Raw genomic sequence first — 12444 nt, 5'->3', positions numbered from 1 at the left:
TGTAAACAAACAACGTCTGGCCTGTGTAGTGAAAGCAAGATAGCTATATTATGTAACTTATTCCCAATACCTCTACAATTCCACTGCAGTATAGTGAATGCGGCGGTTTAAGATTTTCGAGGGTGGCCAGTGTGCTTAGTCTTTTTATGCCCCCCGCGACCAGGCGAGTGGCTACCGGGGGACCTTTCCCGGTTCTTGTTCGTGGAGACTTCCATATTGTCATCAATGATAAGGCTCCCAGACTCCACCGAGGAAGAGCTATTCTTTCTCTCCCTCGTTGGACCAGGAGCGGGAAGGACATGAGGACGTGACTGCTTAGTGAGGGGGGTCAAATTAATTTTGTCAGACTTGTCAGGCTTCTGTTTTGGCCGCACTGACTGCGAAGGAGCAGCGGCAGCCTGAGAGTATGATGTAGCAACAGGGATATCCGTAAGAGAGTTGGAACGTACAGGAGGCTTAGACTGAGAGGTAGGGCGTGGAGCACGAGGAGCGAATGTAAGGTCAGTCTGTGTCTCAACGGTGCACATCACGGGACGGGACACAACCGCCGATGCATAGGAGACATTAGGCTTGGGAGTTGCATGCAACTCCTTCACCTTCTTCCTAGCATCGTAAAAGGATATGCCCTCAGTCGCTTTCACTGTGCAGACCTCTTTCTCCTCCTTCCACTTGGGACAAGCCCTAGAGGAAGTGGAGTGAGCATCCTTACAGTGAAAGCAGCACTCAGTCTCGGATGTACAGTTGTCAGCAGAGTGACCTACAGCCGCACACTTGCCACACACGATGTTGGAAGCCCGACAAGCCTTTTCATGATGTCCATAGAGCTGACATTTTGAACAACGAAGGGGATTCGGGATGTACGGTCTTACATTTACAATTTCATATCCTACTTTGACATTTGTAGGTAGCAAAACTTTGCCAAAAGTGAGGATAACAGTGGCTGTCTTCGTCCTTACGCCTTCCTGATAACGAGTGATGAATCTGGCATCAATTACATCCTGCTGAGCAAGTTCCTGTATGATTTCTTCCTCACTCATCACCATGAGATCCCTGCAAGTGATAACACCCTTGCAGGAATTCATGGATGTTGGGATCTTGGCCTCGATATCATGACAGTGAAACTTACGCAGCTTTAGCAAGTCTTTAACCTGAGCTGAGTTGAATGTCTTTACTAGGAGGTCTCCATTTCCAAGTTTTTTTACTTGTTCCACCTCTCCCGCACAGTGGTCAATCACCTTCTTGACAATGAAGGGATTGAGTCTGGACAGGGGAGTGGAACCTAGAGCATGCAGTGTCACGTAGGTCGCATTCTCAAGGGGAACGTCAAGTGGGGATCGAGTCTGGCGTCCGTCAGTCTGGGGCCGGTCAGTAACGGTAGGAGTGTCGTCAGGACTACCTCCCCCCCTGAAGGGGGAGGAGGCAGTAGGGGGGTCCATCATAGCTACCACTTCCCCCTTACGGGGGAAGTGGGAAGAAAGAGAAAAACAACCAAGGGATAAATTGCCCGGGGAAAAAACACCTAGTCTGAGATTACCCTCTCAAACCACTCTCGGGAGGACGCGCCCGTGTGTAACTCACACCCCAGAGCGATCAGTGGGGGGTACACTCCGGAGGTGAGTAAGCAAAGGCAATCTCAGGAAACAGATATAGACACTTACTATATCTACTAAGGCCAGGGAGGAAAATGAGATCTAGCTAACCTAACTTTCTTGAAAAACGCCCTAGTGGCGAGAAAAAGAAAAAGCTAAGGCCGGTGAGGCAACCCTGCAGCTAGAGGAGAGCCAGAGAAACACGTCTGCACACTCCACGACCATCCATCCTTAAGATGCCACTTAACGGCCGATATTTAATGTGGCAAATGTGCAGAGTCGAAAGGACTGTGAATGTTTAAATTAAAAATATATATATATATATATATATATATATATATATATATATATATATATATATATATATATATAGACATCAAACAGAAGCGAAAAAAACACATTCAGTGAAGATAAAAAAAGAGTTTTAAGAATACGCCAAATGCTTTAAATTCAAAGAAAGTTAGTTTAGGTATTTTCTTTTCAAACATTACAGCTTCAGAAAAAGTGATAATGAGAAACACGTGTTCTGTTCTCTCATTACAGTCTTGCCTTGTTAGTGCTATGCGATGATGTACACAATGTTCAGTGCTCCCTGGTGTACGATTCACATATTCTTGTATTTGTTTTCAACCTCATCACTGCGATATCTCGAAAACAGTGTGTTCTAGCATGATATACGTGCGTAGCTGGAAAATTAGGCTGCGTCTTCAACCTGTACATGTTTTTCATTTTATAATTGTTACCCGCAGACGACTTTATTTAGGAATTAACTTTTGTAGTGAAGGGGTTAATGAATGCTATTTGACTCCATCAGTTCGACAATTTTCTCCTGAGTTGAATATAATCGTCTGTAGGTGGCAAGTGCATAATCTTAAGAAGCCATTGTTGTGATGACAGCAAGAGAAAAGATGCAAAAGAACATGAGAAAAAAGAGAAAAAAAAAATGGAGAGAGGGAAAACGGGAGAGGAAGGTGAAGGATAGGGAATGAGGAAGAGAAAAGTGAGACCCAACCATTTTAATATAAATACACATACCGCCTACTTCCGCCTCCGTACCTACACGAGAGAGAGAGAGAGAGAGAGAGAGAGAGAGAGAGAGAGAGACTTCCGCACCTATACTTGCATCATACCACACATCAATAAAATACCTGACCCACATAATGTTTTTTTTTTTTTTTAGATCGACAAACTCGACAGTGTTAGGGGAAACCACAGTGTTGAAAACGTACACCTCTACACTTCCCGATATAGCCATTCATATACACTTTTATTCATTCTCCGTAAACACACTCACACACACACACACACACACACACTTCTATTCACTCTACTGTATACGACAAACGAGTTTTTCGAGGGTGGTGACCTGTATGATGGAAGGTGAATGGTGTGTTATTTGGTCGTGTGTGTGTGTGTGTGGGTGGGTGGGTGAGAGAGAGAGAGAGAGAGAGAGAGAGAGAGAGAGAGAGAGAGAGAATTTGTATTAACTCGTGTGTGCGTGTGTGTGTATGTGTGTGTTTTAGGGTAGGATAAAGGGAGTACATTGGAAAAGATACGGCGGGGTGGCTAAAATGAGATCTGTGAAAATGGTACGGATAGTGGGAGAAGGAGGAGAGAGAAAATGACGAAGGAACTGTTGTGGGAAGAAGGACGCAAAAAGGAAAACTGTAGGACGCAGTTTTGGAGGAAGAATGAATATAGGAGGAAGGATGAATACGGGTGGAAACGAAGAGATGACGGTGGAGGGAGCAGAAGTTGTGATAGAGGGTTGACTGAGGTGATGGAGGTGAACAGAAGTGAGGGACGTACCGAATATTTACAAATTGTGTAAAAGAGAGAGAGAGAGAGAGAATATAATAGGATGAATGGACAACTTAAAATTACTTCACCACTTCCATACTGACGAAACATATCCTCTCCCATTTCTCCCAGTTCAGTTCCCATCACCCATTCCCACCGTTTCACTTACTTCCACCGTTTCAGTTATTCCCATCATTGCCATTCCCACTGCAGGTTCCCACGTGACCGCCGCACCCTTGGCATCGACGACCAGTTCCTATGGGGGTCCGGGTTCATGGTGTCACCTGTACTGAAGGAGGGGCAGGTGGAGAGGCAGGTGTACTTCCCACAGGACAACTGGTTTGATTACTATACGGTGAGTGGCGGTGTTGGAGAGGGTGTAGGACAGTTAGTGGTAGGGTGTGGGAAAGTGTTGGAGAATGGGAGAAAGAAGGAGGAAGGAGAAATGACTAGTAAAAAGGAGGAAGTGAGAAGGAGTGAGACATGATGGTGTAGGAAGGAATGGGAGGGTGTTTCAGGGAGTGGTAGGGAGAGGGATTAAGTGGGAGGGTGCAAGTGTGAGATGGAGAATGTGAAAGAGAGTGTAAAAGAGAGTGGAAGGGAGAGACACGTACTTCCCACAGTAGGAAGTTTAAGGGGAGGATGTGGGAAAGTGATGGAGAGAGATTGGGAGCTGGAGGAAGAGAGGGAACCGTGAGAGTGGGGGAGAGTGAATGGGGGAGTGGAAGAGGAAGAGAAGGGCCTTAAGGAGTGGGAGTGGGAGGGAGAAGGAGGGTGCTGGAGGGAGGGAGTGAGTGTGGAAAAAAGAGGGAAAGAGTGGGAATGAGTGGGAAGATGTAGAAGAGTAAAGAGCAAGAGACAGTAGCTGAAAATACCCATTACCTCCAGGGCCTGAACCTGAGACATCAAATATCAAGCCAGTCCACTGTCACCATAGCGGATCATAATGACTTTAACTAGGTTCTGTTATTCAGGGGGGGAGAGAGAGAGAGAGAGAGAGAGAGGAAGGGGGGAGGGAAGTAGAACCAGAATAAAAAGCGAACAAAACTCCTGTGAAAACTAATACTCGGCTGCTATAAAGCCTTGTATTACTTAGGAAAAAAAAAAAAAGAAAAAGAAAAAGAGGTGGTAGTCACGGAACCTCCTCTCAGCAGATATTATCCCATTGTGGTTATATGCCTTTGTCTTGCGTGCAGTCGATGGGCATAATTCTAGCGTTCAAAATAATGCCTAACAATGATAAAAGAAAAGTCCCTAAATTTGGTACGTATTATATTCCTCCAGCACTGATAAAAAAACATCTGAATCCTATGAATCTTCCTCCTTTGTAGAAACTCCCAACAACAGATCCTCTTTATCCTTCCCCCAGTCATCCCAGAGGCAATGAAAAGGTACTCATGTTGTGGCGTCACTGGTAGTCATGGCAACCTAGAGGACAGTTGTTAGAGCTCACCAGAGTACTACTATTGTCGTGGTGGTATTGAACAGATATACACTCCGAGAGGTGTGAGTGTTACATATAGATTCAGAGAGAGAGAGAGAGAGAGAGAGAGAGAGAGAGAGTATAGTTTAAATACGATAATGAAAAAGTACTTTATATTGCGTGCATAAATATAAATAATTGATAACAAACTCTACACAGCCTTCGTGTGATGTAAATCCTCATGATAATATTGAGAAAATTTGTAGAAAATTAGGCACATTTGCATACTGCTACCACCACGACTATTACTACTACTACTACTACTACTGGCAATAATACTACACTAGATGTCCATGCTCTTCTATGCATTCAGTAAAAACATGGCAATTGCACTGCCAATCCTGCGAGATGTATGCCGATTTCGTTTTAACCCATGTGCTCACTTTCCCGTATGTCTGATCGTTGTTATTTCTGAGAGGGCGCTGAACCCCCTACCCTAGAATCCATGGGGAGGTCTGGCTCTTGAAATATCGCATTACCGATGTATCATATGCATTAATATCAAAGTCATATCTGTCCTCATTTCACGATTTCAGAGAATTTATGATTTGGTGAGGGGTGCTGCCTTCCACTAAGAATCGTGGCTGGAAAACTGTATATAATGAAAGACCTTCGGAGCAGTCAGACGAACTCACGTAGGAAGCTTCATTGAAATTCATCAGAGAGCCTAGGCGGAGTTCACACACACACACACACACACACACACACACACACACACACACACACACGCAAGCGCACACACAAGCACGCACACACGCACGCGCACACACACGCGCGCACATACACACACACACACACACACACACACACACACACACACACACACACACACACACACACACACACGATGAATCTCGCGCATCTGTACAAGGCGAGTTACTGAAAATGATAGCATACTGTTTCGGATGATTAATGACAATAGTGACTGATAATAATAATATTTATAATAATAATAATAATAATAATAATAAAAATAATAACAAAAACAATAATAATAATAATAATAATAATAGTAGTAATAATAATAATAATAATAATAATAATAATAATAATATTATTAATAATAATAATGCTGTGAAGAGTATGTACGATGGTGCGAAGGCTGCAGTGCGTGTCAGTGGTGAACTAAGTGAATTTTTCTCTTTGAAAGCTGGGTTGAAACAGGGATGTGTCATGTCTCCATGGTTGTTCAATCTGTTAATGGATGGGTAATAAAAGAGGTACAAAGTAGGATAGTGGATGTTGGAGTGGCCCTGGTGAGAGAGGATAGTGTTTGGAAACTCCCTGTACTGTTGTTTGCAGATGATACTGTGTTGTTGAGTGAAGACGAAGGGGAGCTGCAAGGCTTGGTGGATGAGTTTGGGAAAGTGTGTAAGAAACGGAATCTAAAGGTGAATGTAGGGAAGAGTAAAGTGATGGTCCTTGAGAGAGGTGAAGTCAGTGAATGTACAGCGAGGTTGGATGGTGAGGAATTGGAAAATGTGAGTACGTTTAAGTACTTGGGTAGTGTGATGAGTAAGGATGGAGGTTTGGAGGGTGAAGTGCTTGAAAGGGTACAGCAGGGAAGAAAGGTTGCTGGTTCTTTGAAAGCAGTGATAAGAAACAGGGAAGTGAGCATGGAAGTGAAAAAGTTACTACATGACAGTATTGTGATACCAACTCTAACGTACGGAAGTGAAGCTTGGACGTTGTTGGAAGGACACAAGTCAAGAGTGAGAGCAGTGGAAATGAGTTATTTAAGAGGAGCCTGTGGAGTCACATGGAGAGACAGGCTGACGAATGAGGATATAAAGGAGCGTTGTGGTGTGGATGTGGATGTGATAGGAAGCGTTATGAGGAACACACTGAGGTGGTTTGGCCATGTGGAGAGGATGGAGGGTGAAAGACTGACGAAGAGAGTGTATTTGAGTGAGGTGGAGGGGGGAAGAGGGAGGGGGAGGCCGAGGATGAGATGGAGGGATGGGGTGGAGAGGTATATGAGAGAGGGGAGTGTGAGTTGGGAGCAGGGCAGTGAAATGGAGGGGGACAGGGCGACCTGGAGGCAATTTGTTTGTGGCCACCCCAAACGGGATTGAGGCGTCTGGCAATAGATAGATAGATAGATAGAATAATAATAATAATAATAATAATAATAACAACAACAACAACAATAATCATAATATCAATAATAATAAAAATAAAATAATAATAATAATAATAATAATAATAATAATAATAATGATAACAATAATATTAACAATAATAATAAAAGATAACAGTATAATAACAACTCCATCCATCCATCATCCAATCCTACATTGCCCCATGAGGAGCGTAGGAGCCCGGGGGTAGGCAGTTGATCCCGACATTTAAGATGAGAGTGATCAGCCTCACTCATCCCTGAATGGCATTACATGAGCAATCAACCCCAACCACCCCTTGTATATAAACCTTCACCGGCTCAATCCGACTGGAGCGCAATAGTTACCCACTAATCCACCAGGCGCCAAAATTTGGTTATATGGTTACCACCCAGCGTAGAAAATGGTTTCTTGGTATACAGGAAACCATTTGGCTTGTCACTCAGTGCAGAGTCACCCACAGGCAGAATGAAGAGGAAAGAATGAAGGAAAGAAAGACAGAAGAGGGAGTGTAAAGTCACCCGTAGGCAGAAGGATAAGGAAAGAATGAAGGAAAGACAAAAGAGGATGGAAGGAAAGAAGGATGGAGGAGAGGAAAGGGCAGACTCCTGAGAGCAGCACTACATCGAGTGAGTGGATGGTGAGCGCCCCCACCTACCACAGAATATAATAACAGCAACAATAATAATGATAATAATAATACTAATAATATTAATAATAATAGTAATAATAATCACTCACATTATTATTATTGTTATTATTATTATTATTATTATTATTATTACAGACTGAAATGAGGTCCTTGAATGGTATAAATATTTGTTAGTAATGAACTGATTTTAATGAAAATTGGTTCTCGTTTTCTTCAGTTAATTACGATGTATTCAGAGTTCCACCAATCTTGATGAAGGTCTCATTCATCATTTAAAGACAATCAGACTCAGTGTTCCAAATTTGGGAATCTTCGGATTAATTTATATTCTGGGATGGCTGTATTCTCCATCGTAAGGTTTTCTTTTCGCTGTTCAAATGTGCGATGAATTTTTAAAAATCCGCCTCCCTTAAGATGTCCTCACAGCCATGAAAAATCTCGAGTTAAATCAGAAGAATTAAAAATATGTGATCCGCTATCGGGTATGGCATGATGACCAGCGGATGTCGACTCAGCGACGCACTGGTGGGAGGAGCATTACATTTCCAGCATCTGTTTCTTGTAGTTCAAATGCTGGGGTGTTTCTCAAATGCAGTATATGACTGGCAGTGACTGAAGTTTATAAGTACAGAATATCATTTATGTCCGTTCATCAATAACAGACATATTGATATTATCATGGGGCCTCCCAGTAAGTGAATCACCCTGTATTTAAATAATCTAACAACAACAACAATTAATAAAAAAAGAAATAATAATAATAATAATAATGATAAATAGTTATTATTATTATCATTATTACCTTTTTATTTTTAATATCGCATTTTTAACAATACATCCGAGGAGTGATGGGGGTTCACAGCTCGCATAATATCGTTCAAGTGAACGACTAGTCACCCTTTCCATAAATATTGGACTTAGTAACCTGGCTTCGGATCCTTGAGCCCCTGATACGGAAAAAGATCGAATGATAGACAGCCGTATTTTAACACACACATGCCACGTTGCACGGGGGTGTGCTGCTTTCAGTCCCCCTTCTGTGTGTGTGTGTGTGTGTGTGTGTGTGTGTGTGTGTGTGTGTGTGTGTGTGTGTGTGTGTGTGTGTGTGTGTGTGTGAGTGAACGATGTAAAAAAAAAAAACGATATGGCCCAGTCTTGGTCAGGCAATAACGGAGTGATTCGAATTTTGAGAACAACAGATTGAAAGCCAAGTCAGGGCAAGGCCACTTAAAACAGATCTGATCCGATTTCGACCAAACTTGGCGAAAGGATTGCACTGTGGGTAAAGATGAAGCCATTCGATGTTAACAAACGGTCAAAGATTAAGGTCACAGGGCAGGGGTATATTGTTTCAGTATCAGACATGTAGGGTGCGGGTGTTGCACTTTCTGGTTGTTCCTTTCGTGTTTCATTTGTATTCCCTATTTAACATTATCAGAACAAGTTTTACCAGAACTGGGGAACGATGTTGTTTAAGACCAAGTAGGAATGGGTAGACTGTGGCTAGTAATCATAAAATGGTACACACAGGTAGACATAGATGTTGTTGACAATAGGTTAAATCAGGTATGGACCAATGGATTCACTCGGGGCTACACCAAGATGGCTCTGTGGTAAAGAGTTTCAGAGCAAATAGCTAAAAAAAGAATGTTAGAAATTGATGTGAATTATACCCCCAAAACATGAGGATGAGTAATGAACCGTTATGTGTGTTGAACTTTTCTATAGTTACTCCTTTACTTTTAATATTTCTGTTACCTGATACCACTTCCTGTGATGCGTGGTTTCGACAGTAATTACTCCAGTGGCCTTAGAAGTGTCCAATGGCTGTTAACTGTTGTCATATATTTTTGTTTTTCGTTTACTGTACCATTAATTCTCACTTTGGAACATCCGGCGCTCAGGTCAGTTGAGTATTGAGCTACATGTCCTGCTGACCTAGATTTAATTCCGCCCGAGGACAGACATTGGAAAAGGGTATTCTCATATGCATTCAAACTGTTGAGGTTTCCTTGATGATATGTACAGACTCTCTCACTCACAAACACATCCATTTCATTACAGTTTAAACATAAACTTCTCATCCTATACGTCAAAACCCTTCCACATCTACTGTACACCCACATGTGAAGAACTTGGTGAGGGCAGGCCACTTCTCCAGTGACAGATTTGTGTTCCTTCGGCTTACGGACCAGTTGCCCTTCAGGACGCGCATAAAAAGGCTTGATCTTGTATTGTAGAGATGCCCAGCCATATCTGACGTTAAAGGCTGGCTACTGCAATACCTCATAGTCACTCTAATTTAATCGTAAAGTGATTAGCAGGTGTGTGAGCGAAGACAATAATTTATACAAGCAATCTTTTACTTAAAAGAGTTTATAAACACGGCTCAGATATCCTGTCCCTAGTTATTAATGATCCTTCCAATGACAACATCCTTCATTATGTACTCATATACCCTGAATGCTCTACCCCTCCTGGCCCCTACAACCTCCACACACTCATACATTCTCCTTGTCTTATCCTCCATTCGTTTCATGTTGGCAAATCACCTGACGTATTTCTCTGTTTTTTTCTACTGCACCAATTTCATAACATCTGCGAAATTGTTTATTTGTTCATCTTTCCCTTCATGTCGTTCTTGACTTCACTTCTTTCCAGCATAGTCCGTGTTTCACTATCGTACATCAGTGTTAGAAAGAGTATACTGGCGTGTGGTCCTCTCACATTTGCATTCTTATTTCTTGCCACTGTTCTCAGTGCTGGTGTCATTCTCCTTCCTTTTTGCTCCCTTTCCTACACTCCACTGCAGGACAGGATCTCCCATCCGGGAGACAAACGCGATACCACCAAGCCACCAACCCTTCCTACGGTTAATCCTAAGTGCTTGAACATTCACATTCTCTACTTCTTTGCTATATAGTCTCAAACCACAATTAGCTTCCGTGCCTTATTGAAACTTAGCCGCTGCCAATATTTACACCTAACACTAGTTATTTTGAACACTTTACCAGTTTCTCTTTCGAACATTGCGTTACGTAACTTCCATGCCTCATCTTCTGTCTACAACCTCTGCACACATAGAACATGCAGCTTTCACTTTGTGCCTCCTTTCATCAGAACTTCCTTATAATTGCTGTTGCTTTCACAACTTATAGCATTTTATTCACATGCACACTAACATTACCAGGTTCCTACAACACTTTCATATAAGTGAAAGCGCCAAGCGTCAGCTGGAATGGAATATACTAGAGTTGTCCCGACCTTGAAAGGGTTTTTGATGTCAACATTATCACTCCCTGACCCATGCAACACTCATCTGAATAAATCGTCTGATGTTAGTTAGACTAGAATCCTGGAGATGTCTCGACCATAGAAGATTAAGTAGCCATAATGATAATTTTTTTTATTTTTTTATTCCAACATTTAGGACACAATGGTAAGCGCCATAGGAGGCTTTATACATACCACCTCCCCCTTAGATCTCGTCCACACCAAATGCTTACGGACACGGATATGGGCGCCAATTTTACACTTATTTGGACTGCAGTAATGCAGAACTCCTACCCGCGCCAGCAAGTATTTGATGTGCACGCAGCCTCAGAGATTTATTATGCCTGCTACATATTGATGCTCTTTCGTATGTTATGTTAATTTGATATCGTCGTAGTTAGCATCAGTGACGTACTGGAGGATAAAAACGACGTGTACCGGTAACTATAAAATAATATCACTGATGAAGATTTGCTATGAAGCCCTTTATGTCACCAAGAATACGGTCCGAAATCGTACCTCTCAACCAGTGCAGTAGCCAACCTCACACTTGCTTTTGTTGTATCGCGAATACTGACGACGTCTTTAAGCAAAATACCTTCCGCACTAGAAAATCTTTGCACAATCATGTAATGAATGCTGTTCTTAAGTTCTATGTGAAGATTATTGAAATCCAATGAAATATAAATGAAGTCGTAGTTGACTAGTGCGTGCCTGGGAAGGTTTGGTTATTCTGCTATGTAGTCACCAGATTCAAGTAATATGTTCGATTCTCTGACTATGTCATCTGCATTGCCTATCTGTATGCTGTTTTGCATGTCTTCTGTGGAGCTGATGAGGAGCCTGCGTGTGGTGGCGCTGTGCAAAGTCTAAATATACCAAGTCAGTCCACACGCAGGAAGGCGGGGCTTCTATATGACATCACGATGCCCCTCTATTTTCTGTAATAATATTATTATTGGGGCCCCTATATAAAAGAAAACGAATTAAAGGGGAACATATATATGGTTGCAACCTCAAAGTTTTAGGTAACTCTCACGTTTTTTTTTCCTATTTTCTGTAGCCTACCACACTGCCACATTATTTAGCCGTAAACAGCACATTTATCAGGTATCCTTACCAACAGTCAGGGAAATGTTAGGTTATGGAGATATGTGGAACCTGCAATGTCTCGGTGAAGACTGACTTCAATCCCTGTGACAAACCCAGCATTTGAAGGCATCATGATGTCATGCGCGACTCCGACCAAATTCTTGCCAAAAGTGGACTGACATGGTATATGTAGACTTATGGTGCTGTGCACCCTAGGTGGGGCAGCCGCGGCGTCCACCTGGAGCCAAGCTTTCACATAATCCCCGCACCTTGCCAGGGGAAAGACCTTGGTTCGACCTTGGCGAGGCGCTACTACCAGGGGATGTCGGATCCCCATACAGGGTATGCATTATACTGTGCCTGTAGGACGACCCCACAGTAGGTGCTTGCTTGTGGTGGATGGGTCTCGGCCAGAAAACCGGGATTCAGTAACAA

General features: G+C 42.6%; 1 protein-coding gene across 1 annotated transcript in view; it reads left to right on the top strand.

Annotated features, from left to right (window-relative positions):
• The window catches only part of LOC145401975 (maltase-glucoamylase-like), a 261779-nt gene that overhangs the window by 203828 nt on the left and 45507 nt on the right, over positions 1 to 12444 (top strand). The window contains exon 38 of the mRNA XM_080274078.1: positions 3603 to 3744. Within this exon, the coding sequence (XP_080130204.1) occupies positions 3603 to 3744 (142 nt within the window). The remainder of the gene's footprint in view (positions 1 to 3602; positions 3745 to 12444) is intronic.

The sequence above is a fragment of the Coenobita brevimanus genome, chromosome 57, assembly GCF_032717465.1.
Source record: "Coenobita brevimanus isolate Jiangsu-jjx chromosome 57, ASM3271746v2, whole genome shotgun sequence".
In the NCBI taxonomy this organism is placed as follows: Eukaryota; Metazoa; Arthropoda; class Malacostraca; order Decapoda; family Coenobitidae; genus Coenobita; species Coenobita brevimanus.
Note: the sequence above shows the minus strand (reverse complement) of the source record. Positions and strands in the feature narration are given on the sequence as shown.